The 16,916-nt window shown below is 31.4% G+C and overlaps 3 protein-coding genes across 4 annotated transcripts; 2 read left to right on the top strand and 1 right to left on the bottom strand.

Moving 5' to 3' along the window:
- The first annotated feature begins 237 nt into the window (after nt 1-237).
- Nucleotides 238-4,879, top strand: LOC123205295 (histidinol dehydrogenase, chloroplastic-like). Its single transcript, XM_044622219.1, has 15 exons — nt 238-348; nt 496-550; nt 636-757; nt 844-896; nt 1,029-1,101; nt 1,231-1,332; nt 1,404-1,505; nt 1,627-1,698; nt 1,801-1,863; nt 1,989-2,030; nt 2,372-2,431; nt 2,565-2,675; nt 3,312-3,482; nt 3,950-4,040; nt 4,431-4,879. Exons 1-15 carry the CDS (start codon nt 253-255, stop codon nt 4,712-4,714), a joined length of 1,497 nt encoding a protein of 498 aa, XP_044478154.1. The 5' UTR covers nt 238-252; the 3' UTR covers nt 4,715-4,879.
- A 3,319-nt stretch (nt 4,880-8,198) lies between these two features.
- Nucleotides 8,199-9,776, bottom strand: LOC123205345 (WAT1-related protein At2g39510-like). The gene is made up of 5 exons (XM_044622296.1): nt 9,661-9,776; nt 8,992-9,235; nt 8,747-8,911; nt 8,506-8,654; nt 8,199-8,421 (listed from the first exon to the last, which is right to left on the bottom strand). The coding sequence occupies exons 1-5, from the start codon at nt 9,774-9,776 to the stop codon at nt 8,199-8,201; spliced, it is 897 nt and encodes a 298-aa protein (XP_044478231.1).
- A 4,941-nt stretch (nt 9,777-14,717) lies between these two features.
- Nucleotides 14,718-16,512, top strand: LOC123205299 (histidinol dehydrogenase, chloroplastic-like). Of its 2 annotated transcripts, XM_044622229.1 has the most exons (4): nt 14,718-14,960; nt 15,462-15,552; nt 16,054-16,152; nt 16,243-16,512. In XM_044622229.1, exons 2-4 carry the CDS (start codon nt 15,480-15,482, stop codon nt 16,335-16,337), a joined length of 267 nt encoding a protein of 88 aa, XP_044478164.1. In that variant the 5' UTR covers nt 14,718-14,960; nt 15,462-15,479; the 3' UTR covers nt 16,338-16,512. The 2 variants fall into 2 exon arrangements, with proteins under 2 accessions (XP_044478164.1, XP_044478163.1); XM_044622228.1 differs by having other exon boundaries at nt 14,723-14,960; nt 16,054-16,512.
- Nucleotides 16,513-16,916: the final 404 nt, after the last annotated feature.

Here is a 16,916-nt window from a genome sequence, read left to right as displayed (position 1 = left end):
CGTGATGGGATCTGGGTTAACTAACAAAAATGCATATGGTTACCATTGTAATGGGCTATTATGTCCTGCAATTTGACGGCTCTGTCCCGGCACAATCCGTAAGCCAGACGGACCACACCAAATAGCAACTCGACCCAACCCCTCCCATGGACACCTCCTACTGTCTAAAAAACTCACTGCCATCTTTTACATGAGACAGAAGACCACATCCGGGCCCATTATTGAAACAGATGGGCCGTGGGGTACTTAAAAATGTGCTGTTGTGTATTTGACATACAGCAAAAAACAAAACAAAGTCTTCTTCTTCCTTTTTCCTCCCCTTCAAAGTCACAGCCGTCAGTCGAGAGCGTAAGCTTCGTCTTCCTCCTCTCTCATAATAAAATAAAAAATCATTTAATTATTTAAATAATTTGAGTTGAAGGTTGACTGTGACTGATGATGGACACTCAGCTTCTCTGCTTTAACCGCACCACCGTTTTTCTCAAACCTTTGCAGAAACCTCGTCTTCCATTCTTCGTTGCGCGTAGAAACTCACTATTCTCTCCTTCAGGTACTTCATTTTATTCGGAAGTGCTTTTGTGTGAAGCAATTGTGAACTGCTTCATTATGAACTCCAATTGATACTGTTGTCACAGGGTTAAATTGTACTAGAATATGGTGTTCGATGAAGTCTTATAGATTGTCAGAGCTTTCTAATGCCGAGGTGGTAAACCTGAAGGCTCGACCTCGTATTGATTTCTTGTCTATTTTCAGCACGGTTAGTTTTCATTTTGTTTCTCAAGGCCTTTTCTAAAGAGTCTGTGCATCACGTATTTGAAAAATGATATATTTATTTTGTATTAGGTCCAACCGATTGTTTCTGATGTTCGAAATAGGGGAGACGCTTCAGTGAAAGAGTCGGTGCTTCTTTTATTCCTTTCATAATCTTCTGTTTTATTCCTTGTTTTGAGTTGTTTTTCCTGAAGGCTTGTGGAATTAGATCTGTATTGTTATAATTAGGAATCTCTGCCTGTATATTCTTATTGCAGTTACACTGAGAGGTTTGATAAAGTGAAACTTGACAAAATTGTTGAAAATGTCTCTGAGCTTCCTGACCCAAAGGTACTCTATTTAATTGTGTTTATTCAAGAGAAATAGTTATTTTAAGCTTCTTGTTGATGTCTTAACTGTGATTTTTTTATTTTTTAAACTTTTAGTACTTCTCTTATCCAAACAACTGTCCTCTTACAGCTTGACCCTGCTATTCAAGAAGCATTTGATGTGGCATACAACAACATTTATGCTTTTCATCTTGCTCAGAAATCAGCTGAGCAAAGTGTGGAGAATATGAAAGTAAGTCAACACTATTGCCTGCTTCTTTTTCTGCTTTATACATGAACGTTGAAGTATTCCAAATTTGTCAGGGTGTTAAATGCAAAAGGGTGGCAAGGAGCATTGGTTCTGTTGGTCTTTATGTACCAGGAGGAACTGCTGTTTTACCATCAACTGCTTTGATGCTCTCAGTGGTAAGTTATTCTAGTGTATAGTATGAATTAATTGTCCTAGTTTACTGATTACATTATCAACTTTAATTGTTTGTTGACGGTGGCTGGATTTAATTAACATTGAACTTATTATGTTTGCCAGCCTGCTCAAATTGCTGGGTGTAAAACTATTGTTCTGGCGACTCCACCAAGTCAGGATGGCAGCATATGTAAGGTATTTCACTGGTTGAATAATGATTTGGAAAGATTGTTCTCTTTCCTGTTAGATTTCTACGGAGAGATCACTTACTGTGAGCTATTCAATGTTTTATTGCAGGAGGTACTGTATTGTGCCAAGAAAGCTGGTGTGACTCACATCCTTAAAGCTGGAGGAGCACAGGTTTGTATGCGTAAAACAATCCTCATATGTGGTTGTGTACTAAGGAGTATTTTCTTTTCAATGTTAGCTTCCTATTTAGGTTTAAAATATATGCTTTATATAATTTAACAATTTTTGCTTAACAGGCCATATCTGCTATGGCTTGGGGGACAGAATCTTGCCCAAAGGTATGAATTTTCTGAAAATTTATTTCTTGGTGTAATTTAATTCTGATATGTATTCTCATTTCTTTTGTCTGTTGCTTAAAATATTTATCTCAGTTTGAGTATAATTGTGTTTTTAGATGAATTGATTGATAGTTTATAAATGCAAGACATTGATAGATAACACAATCCATGTTTTTGGCATTTTCATTATTCTGAATGTATGAATTTCTTTGTTAAAGGGATGTTTATCATAAAATTCACTGCTTTAAGTTTTTGTAGTTCAAATACAGATTTAAAAAAAAATAATTATTGAAAATTGTGTTACTTTTGATACAAAAATGTTCCTCTTCATCAATTTGCAGGTTGAGAAAATTTTTGGGCCTGGAAATCAGTATGTCACAGCAGCAAAAATGATTCTCCAAGTATGTATTCTTTTCCTTGACTTAAGATTAGCTTATTTTCCATTCTTGTAAAGGTAAAATCAGAGATAAATGTGCAGATTTGTTTCTCTGGTCATTTTGATTTGGTTTATTCATGTTTGTATCTGCTCAACAGAACAGTGAAGCAATGATTTCAATTGACATGCCTGCTGGTCCTTCAGAAGTTTTAGTCATTGCAGACAAATATGCTAATCCTGTTCATATAGCTGCAGATTTGCTTTCTCAGGTAGTTGATTGCAAATTGTAGCATCCAAAATAAAGAATTATATTTTTTGAAGTTGGTATTCCTACTTTAAATAGAAAGTTGCCCACAACTGGGATTTTTCATTCATTACCTGTTTCCTTTTGGGTGGGGTGTGACAAAAACTACTTTTTGTGATTTTAGATATTCCTGTTGTATATTGAGAGGTTGAACTTTACCACGTGACTATAGTTTTGCTTCTATTATTCTGTTAATTGTTAACATGGTATTATTTATGAGTTATATGAAATTTTAATTGGATGAGTTGTCCTTTGTTTGGACATTTACCAAGTATGTGTTCGATTTTAGATCTTATGTATCAGTATGAGCAGAAATGAACCACTTCAATAACCCATAGTTATGATTTTTTTTTTCAATTATCAAGTAATAGAGTGTCTGGATTAACTGATAAGTTTCCTGTTAAAGTACATCTTGCGTCAGAGGCCAATCTCAAACAATCTTTTGTCATTATTTGAACTCTGTATATTTCTTGCTTTGTTTACATTTGATGTCCTGAAACAGAAAATCCATTTCTTTCACGTGAATGAATGAATGAATTTGGTACGATTCATGCTAGTTTTTTCTGCTTAATCAAACCTACTGCCTTCAATCTGTGATTAGGCTGAGCATGGGCCAGACAGTCAAGTTGTTCTTGTAATTGCTGGGGATGGAGTTGATCTAAAAGCTATCGAAGAGGAAATCAGAAAGCAGTGTCAAGACCTTCCAAGAGGAGAGTTTGCTTCAAAAGCTCTCAGCCACAGTTACACAGTGTTTGCTCGTGATATGATGGAGGTTAACTCTCTTATTTCTTTCTTGGCTTTCTTAATTCCAAACCTGAATGAATTTATTTTTACTGTTTTGTTAGTACTTTTAACTTCTATGATATGATTACAGGTCATGCACCTAATATTTACCTTTCCAGATTTTCACTCTAGCTAGCCTCTCCAATTTTAATTTCTTAGCAAGTCCACACATTTTTGGGCTTTTCAGTTATACTCATGCAGTGTTTTTGAGGATCTGTGATGGAAGCCTTAGTTACAATAATAAAAACTGTTTTAAATTTGTGCTTGGAAAATCTTGAAATCATAATGACTTTCAGAATTTAAATGAAAGATGTGATATCGATTTTATTTTTTCTTCATCTTTTTGGTATATATGCATGTCTCTCGTATTACTTTTTGTCTTCAAGTTTACATTTCATTGTATTAGAAGTCTTGACTATTGCTTTGTGAAACTAATTTCATTATTGGTTGATTTAGGCAGTCTCTTTTTCAAATATGTATGCACCTGAGCATCTGATAGTTAATGTTAAAGATGCTGAACAATGGGAATGCTTCATTGAGAATGCAGGTATTATTCTAGAATGTTTCTCTTCTTGTTCTCTGAAGTGTTCTACCTTGATAATTTTCTTTATGTTTGTGTATTTTGATATCCCCTGGCTTTAGAGGTGCAAGTCATAGCCTATCGATTTAGTAAATAAATTGAATTCTTGGTATGTTTTATTCTGGTTGATCCATAGGTAAACTTCGTATTGCTTTGTGATTGGTTACCATAAAGGCCAATTAAAGCGAAAGTACACCATTAATGGGAAAAGTACCCGAAATAGGTTGACAATTAAATACATATCTAAAGCTTAACTAAATTTGTGATTATTGGAGGGGTTAACAAGAAATGCTTAGTTTGATGACCATTTCGTCTCAAGGCAAGATGGATTGAAACTGTATTTGATTGTTATTGCAGGTTCTGTGTTCTTAGGGCCATGGACACCTGAAAGTGTGGGAGATTATGCAAGCGGGACAAACCATGTACTTCCAACATACGGATATGCACGAATGTATGGTGGGGTGTCTCTTGATTCCTTCCTTAAGTACATGACAGTACAATCCTTGACAGAGGAAGGTCTGAAAAAGCTTGGTCCATACGTTGCAACCATGGCAGAAGTGGAAGGCTTGGAAGCCCACAAGAGAGCGGTAACTCTTAGATTACAAGACATTGAAGCCAGGCAAGTTGCCAATATAAGTTAGGCTCCTTCTGTTTGTGTCTGTTTTCTGATTTTTTCCAAAACAGCCTCTCATGTTTTGTCACTTGTATGCAAAATTTATGTTTGGAATTTTGTATATTGTAACATGATATAGATCTCAAAATCTCAATGCCTGATCAATAAAATCTTTTAGAGCCGATTTAGCCCACTCTTATTTGCATGATTTTCTAGCTACTTTTATCTATGAATGTTTTAAGAAACATAAAAAAATTACTTTCTAAGATTTATCTGTTTGAACCATTGCATTAAAATCCACACCGATTAAATCGGATTGGGTTAAAGGCTTTAACCAATGATTTGAAAATTGGATTAGACTAGTCAGTTCAATCGGTTGAATCAAGAATCGATTTCAAATCTGATCTGGTTAATATAAAAAATTGATTTTGTTATTGACTTGATCGGGTTTGACTGGATGAACGGGTCAAAATCGGGTTTGATTGAATTTGACTTTTGAATTTTTTAAATTTTAATTATTTTTGAGTAATATGATTATTTTTTATTAGATTGGATAAATTTCTAAAGGTTTATAAGGAAAAATAAGTTTAAAAATAAAATAAAAAGAAAAAAAAGTATCTCATATTTATTGAAATGTGTTTTATAGACGATAATTTACAAAATTATGTTTTTTTTTTATATTATGGGGTTAAGATTTTTTTTAATTTTAATCATTTCATTGAAATCAAATGAATAATTGTTACTCTTTAAAAAAAATATGTTCTAATCTCTATAGGTGTGGATATCTTGATTGATTTTATTTTTTATAAATTTTTAAGCAAAATTTATTCATCATAATTTGCTAATAAGTTGAATCGGTTAAATTGGTTGAACCATGATATCAGTATCCTATGATATATATTACAGTATCTTATAATATATATTACATATCTTATGATATGATATGATATAAATAAAAAAATGATATATAATATAATGTGTGTTAAATTAATATGATACAATGAATATATCGTATGATATAATATGTGTTTTATGATATGATAAATATTATTAATATGAATCGATATATTTTTTTTAGAGAAAATAAAGAGGTAGTAAGGATATATATGATAAATTTTAAATTTTTAAGAGTGTTTAATATTTTTTTTAAAAATGATGATATGTAAATTAGAATTTATTATATAATACAATACGATATTCGAGATGCAATACAAAAAAATTAATTTTTGATATATAATACTATACATAATTTGATTACAATGGTTTTAGCATGATTCAATTGCTTTGTCAAACCGAACAATAGGGTTAAACCCAATAGTGTGAGAGGATTAGAACTTGAGTTTTGCATTTGGAAAGACAGAGATACTAGTGAGTTGAAAATATTAATTATTAAATATGATTTAATAAATAAATAATTTTTTATAAAATATTATCTAATAAATAATTTTAATAAATATATCATCAACACTCCTCCTTGAGAAAGCCTCTTCAATTAACATCCCTGAATGTCATGTATTCTGAAATTTTAATTAATTTCTTAATACTTTGAACATATTTTATTACGTTGTCATCCATTTCAAAATAGTATTTTATATTTTATATTGTATTCTCAATTTGAAAATAGATTTTTGAATCACTATTAATTTTACATTAGCAAAATTGCAATTCATGTTGACGCATCTGAGAAACCTTTTCACTCCCACATCAAATTAATTAATTAATTAATTAATTAATAATATTTTTGCATGTGGATATTTATGTTTTTCTTAATTTGAAATAAATAGGTTTTGTTACCAGTATCATCAATATATTAACATGATATTTATAAAAGCTTAAAAAAAATAATATGAATATAAAATAAGTATACATATTATTATTATTATTATTATTATCATTCTATTGACGGCGAGATAAAATTAAAATAGGGTTGGAGTTTTACAACCTAATTTATACTCTCTACTTCAATTGAACGATTAGTGCTGATATATTTTATATTTTATATTAATTGTCATTGCCAATATAGTAGTCAAAGTCGCTGTACAAAATTCCAAAGAGATCTTATCTTACAATCTTTTTCCTAATTAGGGTTTTGATGCGTCAAAATTCATAAATATAATAGAATAGGCTTGTCATTGCTATTTATTTTGGCCAAAATTTAATTACTGAAAAGGAATGTTTGGTTGAATTTTAATAAAAGATATGTCTCCCTCCATTATAAATATTAAAAATAAATAAATAAAATCAAACATATATGAAATAAATTGATTATACAAAATTGACAGAGAGTTGAGGTGAGAAGGGAAGGCATGGATTTTGATTATAATGATGTTTTGGTGTGGGTTTACTGAATATATACGGCAGAGTAGTTGGTTTCCAAGGTTTCCAATATGCTTAGCTGTATTATTATATAATTTAATATTTTAATTTAAAAATAAAATAATATTTTATTATATTCAGTAACCCACACCAAAACATCATTATAATCAAAATCCATGCCTTCCCTTCTCACCTCAACTCTCAATTTTTCTACTCTATAAATGAACGCCCAAAACCAGTAAAATATCAATACCTTTTTCATTTATATAAAAATGAATTTTCTCAGCAAATCACTGTCAATTTTGAAGTCAAAATTGATAATGGCCGTTAGATTGCTGTAAAATTTCTAACGGCCATTGTCAATTTTGAAGTCAAAATTGACAATGGCCGCTACATTGCTGTAAAATTGACAAAATTAATTTTACAGCAATCTAACGGACATTATCAATTTTGACTTCAAAATTGACAATGGCCGTTAGATTGCTGTAAAATTGACAAAATTAATTTTACTAATGTATTGCAATTTTGCTAATGTAAAATTAATAGTGATTCAAAAATCTATTTTCAAATTGAGAATACAATATAAAATATAAAATACTATTTTGTTATCTATGTGATATTGTGTATATGAACATGAATCAATTTATACCTTCATTAATAAGTTAACTAAATTATTTAAAAAAATATAAAATTGAAAATCTAATTGGATTGATCGGTCAAAATGACTTGATTGGTTTGATCTCAATTGGATTTCAAAACAATTTATAATCTGATTCGGTTCTTAAAACCTTGCTTAACACATCTTCATCTTTGGTTGCTCAATTATATGTAGCCTGTCCGGTTGATTTTGATTTGTGTTCTACGTTTGTATACCTGATACTGTTCATCAACGGTTTTTTTTGTTTTACTTTTGTTATTCCTTACTTGCCCTTTAATTTATTAATTTTTTCTTGACAAATCTATGTTTATTTGATTTTTTTTTTTGGGAAAATTTCACTATGGGAAAATTTCACCGTCTTCATCAACATACCTTTCAATTTTTAATTTATCTCTATAAAATAAATCATTAAAAAAAATTGTTGATGAGATTTGCAATAAATAAGTTCGCATGTAACTATGAGAAAAGCCCCTTAGCGAAAGGGTTTTATTTTACATTATAAATTTATAAGGGGTTAATTTGTTATTAGAAATCTTTACTACGTCATACATGAGGCACGGGTTCCCTCATCAACAGTCACATTAGACTGGCATGGACTCTCTATATCACCATTGATTACAGCCGTTTGTAGACCGTTTTGTGCAGCAGCGGCCACGGCGTCGTTGTCTTGAATGTTTTGTGAATTTGAATGACGTTGGTCTTTGCTTTTACCCCATAACACCATGCACAGTCCAATGATAATCACAGCTGCTCCAAGAACCCTAATCACAGTAAAAATAAAAGGTTGATTAATTTTGTTTTCACATTTGATCTCTTCAATTTGATTTTGCATATATGATGCATACCTTCCTAGGAAGAGTCTCTCAGCTAGAAAAAATGAGCTGAAAATTGTGACGAGAACCATGCCCAGAGGATTAAAAGACGTGACAAAAACTGGTCCTCTTTTCTTCATTAACCAGCCCAGTATGAGATAGGTTGAGCAGGACATCATTCCCTGGATATATCATAATATTAGAATAGCAATGGTAATTAAGTAAAATATTATGATATTTTGTTTTTGTTGAGGAGTTGAGTGTTTATTCTTACACCATAAATTACGGCTAAAAGTTTAGCATCTGGATTGAAGATTGACCAGATTTTCGTGTTTCCTCTTTCAACTAGGAAGGCCAGTATGATGCCTTCGATGGAGCCTAAAATGCAAACCAAAGCTGCGAGACTGAGCACTGAAGGGTAGGATCTTAATATATGTGCCTGCGCAGATTGGAATTATTTTAATTTATTTTTAGCTGAAATCGACCATGGAAAATATGTAGATTGGAACATTTTCTTACTTGCAAAATGATGAAACAAGACCAGCAAAACAAACCAACTACGATTAGTCCGCCACCCTTCATTAGATCTGTATGTTCTACATCAGTTGCCGATTTCTTGAAAATTATGGTTCTTCCATTCGTCCATGGCAAATCCAGGAGAGTTCCCTTTACAAATGTCATTATAATTCCTCCCCCAACAGCCACTAGGGTTCCCACTATCTTTGCCTGGCCATGTAGCTTCCTAAGTTTCACAATTTCAAGCCTGCAAAAAGAGTTAAAGCAAGGATTGAGAAATCATCACAAACATTAACAAGGATTGAGAATAGTGATTTACCTGAAAATCCAAGCCATTATAAATGTCATGGCAGGAAGAATATTGCTCATGGAAACATTAAATGTTGCAGTAGTATATTTCATCCCAGTATAGGAGAAATTTTGGCTAAGCACCGGTCTGTAAACATATATATATTTGAATATTGCTCTATCTCTTGTGTTATTGATTATGGTAAAAGAAAATGATGTAGGTGGGTGAGTAAAATTCTTACTCGAACAAACTGAGCAATACGATCTTAGAAAAGGTGGAGAGCGTCATCATCGGCCGGGTGTTCCTTGGAAAATAATATATATGAATAACATTGTATAATTTCATGAGAATTCATTCAGAGAGAAAATTAGAGATAGAGATACCTTTCCATGACAATAGCAAAAGGAGAAACGAGAATTGCAGCAACGACCATACGAAGTGCGACCAGAACATGTGGGCTCAGACCATTGTCCAGAGCATGCTTTACAATGATCGCCATGCATGCAAGGTTAAATTGTTGAAAAATCATAGCCAAGTATGGCAATGATTTCTTGAAAAAATTCATCTCTATACAAAGCTTTGTACATATGGCTTGGGGTTTTAATTTATAGAGTAGAAGGAGGTGTTGTCTGATGTCACTTATTAGTCAAAATTTGACTGCCTAGACACATCGTAGGGTAAATAAAGAGGGGCTTAACTTAAACATTAAAAAAAAAAAAAATCTATGGCTTTGTCTCTTTTATCAATATCCTTCTACTTTCTAGAACCAATTAAAAGGGACGTGCCACACGTTTCCTGTTACTGACGTTTCCTTGGCTGAAGGAATCTTCAAGGGGCCTACCCCAGTTTGTCCCTTTTAAACTAAGGAAGAAAATCATTCATTGGGCGTCTTGCTCTTGGCTTTATTCACATTTTTTATTGAGTTTGATGTTCATTATGCCATCTGATACGTTGTGAAATCAGTATTTTGTGTCGCGTCTGCACTAGAGATTGTCCTTTTTCTGGCCTCTAATTGTTGAAATTTTGCATTAACTGTCTACCCTTTTTCTCGAGCTGTAAATGCTCAAGAAATTACACTCCACCATAGGCATATACCTAGGAATTCTCTTGTGCTGTAAATGCTCAAGAAATTACACCCCACCATAAGCATATGCTTAGGAAGGTTGGAAACGCAAATGCGAAAATATGGAAACGTAGGAACGGAAATATTAAAATATATTTTCTTAGAAATATAAGAAATTGAATAGTAAAAAACTTATAAATAGAAAAAATATAAAGGTTTTATTCTTTTATAAATACCAAATTTTATAAGAAAATATAGTATATATTTTTCAAAAAAATAATAAAATACAACAATTTTTTAGTTACAATGAGGTGTGCAATCAACCGACTTCATCTATCAACCAACAACCATGTATATCAAATATGTTGAAGCAAATTTTTAAAGCATTTGCGATAGTTGAAGAAGCTGAAGATAGAGAGAAAATAAGTTTTAACACGATAAAGAGGAAAGAAACTTTAGATATTAGAGAAAAGAGGAGACAAAGTCAGAATTATAACTTAAAATTTTGAAGGAAAGTGATATATGAAATCAATTTTTAATTTTTTTTCCCTAAAACATATTTCACTTGTTTTTCAAATTTTTAAAATATCCCAAAACGTATCATACTAATTAAAAATAAAAACATTTCAGAAATGCAGAAACACACCATCTGTGCTTCTGGGTTTTGCATTTATCATGGCATCAAGTTGTTAAATATTATCTTATAAATAAACATTTATTATATATAAAATTTTAATAATTTTATACTGATATCATTGGTTAATCCAATCAACCTAAAAATTGTCCTTTAATCTAATCTAAGTCTAAAAGCATTAATCCTACATAAAATTTTATAGGAATTGCTATATAACAGATGACCAGATTAAACATCCAAATGGTCTATAGAGTTTTGTCTTTCAAAAGTAAAGCTAATATATGGGCTGAAGAATCTTCTAGGATGAATTTCTAATCTCTCATAAAATTATAAAGCGATGGAAAGCGGGCCAGTGCCTCTTTGCAAAAGTAAACAAAATATCCATGACCTTCCCTTATTAATTGAATAAGAAGGCAGCTGGGAGATATTACGTATGTTCGTCACCAATCAGTTTGGAAACTTGGCTGCCACTATGAATTAAGTTGATAGCTAAAGCCATGTGATGATGCTACTATAACTATAATTAATCTTTCTATGAGAATATTGGAGGTTAATTCTGTACGTGCCTTTCCTTTTAATTAGGCTAAAATAAATAAAAGCTCTGTATCTTCATCTTGTTTTTATTTACTTGTGTTCATTAAGATTTAGGGGTGTACATAATTTAGTTCAAACCGTAAAATCAAATCAAATCACTAAAAATTATGAATTAGTTTGGTTTGATTTGCAATATGGTTTGGTTTGGGTTAAAATTTTTTAAACTGTTTTTTTTATTTTCAGTTTGGATTGCGGTTTGGACAATTTTAATGTTTTAAAAAAACTATAATTCAGCTAATTTTATTAAATTATATAAATAAATAAATTATTTTAAAAAATTCAAACTATGGTAGTCAAATCATGTATCCTATTGTATATCAAAAACCTAATTTACCATATCTTATGATTTGCTTTCTAAAAATTAAAATATTAATAAAATAATAAAATATCATAATTGACATATCATCATTTTGAAAAATATCACAAATACCTTTAACATTTAAAATTTTTTTCATATACGCCCCTAATACACTATTATTTTCTCTGAAAAAAGTATCAATTCGTATTGATAATATATATTATATTGTATTAATTCGATATATTTTATGATTTATATCATTTTTCATCTGTATTATATCATATAATATGATACAATAAATACCATGTATTGTAACACCCCTCTCTAGAAGTACTACCCACCGAAGGAGAAATGTTACGAATTAATATTCGGAGCATCTATTTTTTTCTTTTTAAAATACTTTAAAATAAACGCATTACTAAAAGTGTTTACAAAGTATTCCAAGAAAACTAAAAATCTGGAATCGAACAAAAAATGTATATACTCATATGAAAATTCATCTGAAAGCGTCTGAAAATAGGGAGTAATCATATACGACTATACAATCATCTCAAAAAGGTCAAAAGTCGATAAAACATGCCACTGTATGCATGTAATATAAACCAGAGATAACCTGCTCCAGCCAATTCTACCTACGCTAACTTGATCCTGTCTCGTAGCTACCTCGATCACTTATACCTGCAATCATGAAAGAAAATGAAGTGAGAGATAAGAATACTCAGTAAGGGGAAAAATCAAGTAAACTATCTCTTTTCTTGTTCTAACTCACTCTCGGGACTCAACCTCACATCATAACATCTATAAGAGAATGAAGAGGTAATCTAGTTCATTCTTTACTATTTGGGTCATACTTTGTCCCATATGGTGTCTATTTAATACTTTCTAGAAGCTAACCATAAGGATTTGACACTTTTTTAAGCTCGAGCTCTCTTCCTTTTTCTCACTACACTATTTCTGAATCTGATTTGAGCTTTATTACGAGCATGCTCTACTGCGAGCGGATCCTACTGTGGGTCTATGTCCTACTATGGACGTGCCCTACTACGGGCAGTGTAGTGTAAAGTGCCTCCTCATAGTTCATAGCATGCATGCGTGTCTTATATTTTACTAATCTTGCTTCCATCTAAATCTATTCATAACTCACCAGACTATACTCTTGAGACGACCCTTGAATCTTAAGCCCCAAATTCCTTTTCTTCTTCTTTTCTTTTTCTCTCCTTTCTTTCCTTTCTTTTCTTTTCTTTTCTTTTCTTTCTTTCCAAAAACTGCGAAATATTGTTCACAGAATAGTCATTTGGCAGGGCAACCTTCTTTTTCATACAATTTAACAGCCCAAACGGTTTCTAATTCATACAAGCTATATATCGTTGAAAAGAGGATTCAAAGATCTTTCCAACAAGCTATAATAACACTCATAATGCAGTAGATAAGACAGTCAAACGTGGGATGAAATCAGTGGCAAAAACTGTCTTCTCTGTTTATTTGATAAAACAGTCCTTGTGGTTCATATAATATTTAATAATCCAAATGATCCCCAATTCATACAAGTTATATATCCATGAAAAGAGTATTCAAATATCTTTTCAACAAGATATAATAGCACTCATAACTCATTAGATAAGACAGTCAAAACGTGAGATGAAATTAGTGGCAAAAATTGTCTCTTCTGTTTATTTGGTAAAACAGTCCTTGTAGTTCATACAATATTTATCAGTCCAAATGATTTCTAATTCATACAAGATATATATCATTGAAAAGAAGATTCAAAGAGCTTTCTAACAAGCTAAAATAGCACTTGAGATTCATAATATAAGATAAGCAAAACATGGGACGAATGCAGTGACAAAACTATAAATATTGTTTAACTCTCTGCCATCAACAAAATCACACACATAGACACCCCAAATGGCAAAATAATATTTTTCAACTTCAAAATCATCATTTATAACATAGATCCAAGGAACAAAAAGCCTAAAACATGCAACATATCAATGATGATACCCCTTACCTTATTTCAAGCCAATTTTTTGCAAGTTGACTTCATTTTCCTTGTTTTGCTTCCTTTATCACCAAAATCACTTAAATCAACACCAAAATATACTAACATATTCATATAACATGCATCCAATACATATATAAACATAGGTAAAGGGAAAAGGAAGAGATCTTTTGGTTACCAAGCTTCCAAAGTGCTTCTTTGTTTCCTTTTCTTATTTTGTCTTCCAAAACCCTCTCAAGTTCTTCCTTTATCTTCACAAAACAAAAGCAATTAGCATGGAGAATGGTAGTTGCTGGGATGGACAGAAAGATGAGGGAAAAGTCTTGAAGTTTCTTTATTTTGTCTTTTTTTTCCTCTTTATATACATCTTTATCTCTTTTTCTTTTTCTTTTTGTGTATTTCTATATATATATATATACATATATATATATATTTAAAATAAGAAATATCTCAAAACAGGATTAAAAGACATAAATACCCCTGAAATATATCTGAGGGTATTACATGTATCATATCGTAATATACTAATAATTGTGGTTTAAATCATAATCCAAATCAGATTAAATCATATTTTTTTAATTTTGTTTGGTTTGGTTTGACATGAAACTTATAATGGTTTGATTTAATTTAAAAAATTTTTAAATCATTTTTTCAATTTGATCTAAAAAGATTTTCAAATCATATCAAACTAAATTATGCACATCTCAATTAAGATTCCAAAACCGATATGAGATCTCCATCAAAGTCGTGTATTGAATATATTCAGCAACTTTATGGGCTTGCTTGGAAGGTAGGCCGCCCATTCCGACGGGCCGTGGGGTACTTAACATCCCTTGTTGTGTATTTAACACACAGGAAAAAGCAAAACAGAGTCTTCTTCGTTTTCCCTCCCCTCTAATCGGAGCCGTCAGGCGAGGGCCTAAGCTTCGTCTTCCTTTTCTCTCATAAGCAAATTTAAAAAATATATATATATATTTAAATAATTTGATTTGAAGGTTGACTGTGACTGATGACGGACACTCAGCTTCCAAGAGGAGAGTTTGCTTCAAAAGCTCTTAGCCACAGTTACACAGTGTTTGCTCGTGATTAGTGGAGGTTAAACCTCTTATTTCTTTCTCCGCTTTCTTAATTCCAATCCTGAATGAATTTATTTTTACTATTTTGGTAGTACTTTTAAGTTCTATGATATGATTACAGGTTAAGTGACTGCTGGTTTAGGTATACATTTCATGCACCTAATATTTACTTTTCCAGATTTTCACTCTGGCTAGCCTCTCCAATTTTGATTTCTTGCAACAAGTCCACACATTTTTGGGCTTTTCAGCTACACTAATGCTGTGTTTTTGAGGATCCGTGACAGAAGCCTTAGTTACTATAATATAAACTGTTTGAAATTTGTGCTTGGAAAATCTTGAAACGATAATGATATCCAGATTTTTTATGAAAGATGTGATATCGATTTTATTTTTTCTTCATCTTTTGGGTATATCTATGCACGTCTCTTGTATTACTTTTTGTTGTTCAAGTTTACATTTCATTGTATTAGAAGTCTTGAGTTTTGCTTTGTGAAACAAATTTCATCATTGGTTGATTTAGGTAGTCTCTTTTTCAAACATGTATGCACCTGAGCATCTGATAGTCAATGTCAAAGATGCTGAAAAATGGGAATGCTTCGTTGAGAATGCAGGTATTATTCTAGAATGTTTCTTTTCTTGTTCTATGAAGTGTTCTAGTTTGATAATTCTCTTTATATTTGTGTATTTTGATATCCCTTAGCTTTAGGGGTGCAAATCATAGTTTCTAGCGGTCCTTATCTTTCAATATTGATATATTCTGTTCTAAGTCTCTGTTAGTGGGTTTTATTACAAATACAAAAAGTTAACTTGAACAACTGTGGTTAGATTTTGTAAATTGTTTTAGTAACTAAGTTGAATTCCTGGTATGTTTTATTCTTGTTGATCCCATAGGTAAACTTTATAATGCTTGGTGATTGATCACCATAAAGGCCAATAAAAGCGAAAACACACCGTTGATGGGGAAAGTACCCGGAATAGGTTGACAATTAAATACACATCTGAAGCTTAATTAAATTTCTGATTATTGGAGGGGTTAACAAGAAATGCTTAGTTTGACGACCATTTTGTCTCAAGGCAAGATGGATTGAAACTGTATTTGATTGTTATTACAGGTTCAGTGTTCTTAGGGCCATGGACACCTGAAAGTGTGAGAGATTATGCAAGTGGGACAAACCATGTACTTCCAACATATGGATACGCACATATGTATGGTGGGTTGTCTCTTGATTCCTTCCTCAAGTTCATGACAGTACAATCCTTGACAGAGGAAGGTCTGAAAAAGCTTGGTCCATATGTTGCAGCCATGGCGGAAGTAGAAGGCTTGGAAGCCCACAAGAGAGCGGCAACTCTTAGATTAAAAGACATTGAAGCCAGGCAAGTTACCAATATAAGTTAGTCTCCTTTTGTTTGTGTCTGTTTTCTGATTTTTTGCAGAACAGTCTCTCATGTTTTCTCACTTGTATGAGACATTTGTGTTATTGCTATTAGTGTTGGAATTTTGTTTGTTGTAAAATGATATCGATCTCAAAATATCAATGCCTGATCAATAAAATCTTTTAGAGTCGAGTTTAGTTGGCCTAGCCTTGAAAGAACTTTCCCTAAAAATTGCCCTTTGAAAACATCAATCTTACATAGGTTAGGATTATGCATAATTTAATTCAGATCATAATACTAGAACAAATTATTTAAAAATTATATTTTGATTTGGTTTGAAATGATAATTTTTTTTAAAACAAGTTTTTATTTAGATTGCGATTTGAATGATTTTTAAATTGAATCAAATCATAAACAGTGTTTTTTTAATATACATTTATATAACTATACTTGACAAAAATTTTTAATAACTAATTAGGAGTATACTTTATTTTTTCATATTTATTTTATTTTTTTACATGTATATTGTATATATATTTTATATTTATTTTACATATTTATATTATATTTTTAAAACTATAATTCAGTTATTTAAAATAGG

This window comes from Mangifera indica, unplaced genomic scaffold (assembly GCF_011075055.1).
Source record: "Mangifera indica cultivar Alphonso unplaced genomic scaffold, CATAS_Mindica_2.1 Un_0003, whole genome shotgun sequence".
Taxonomy (NCBI): Eukaryota; Viridiplantae; Streptophyta; class Magnoliopsida; order Sapindales; family Anacardiaceae; genus Mangifera; species Mangifera indica.
The sequence above is the reverse complement of the archived record's forward strand: the minus strand, read 5'-3'. Positions and strand labels throughout refer to the sequence as shown.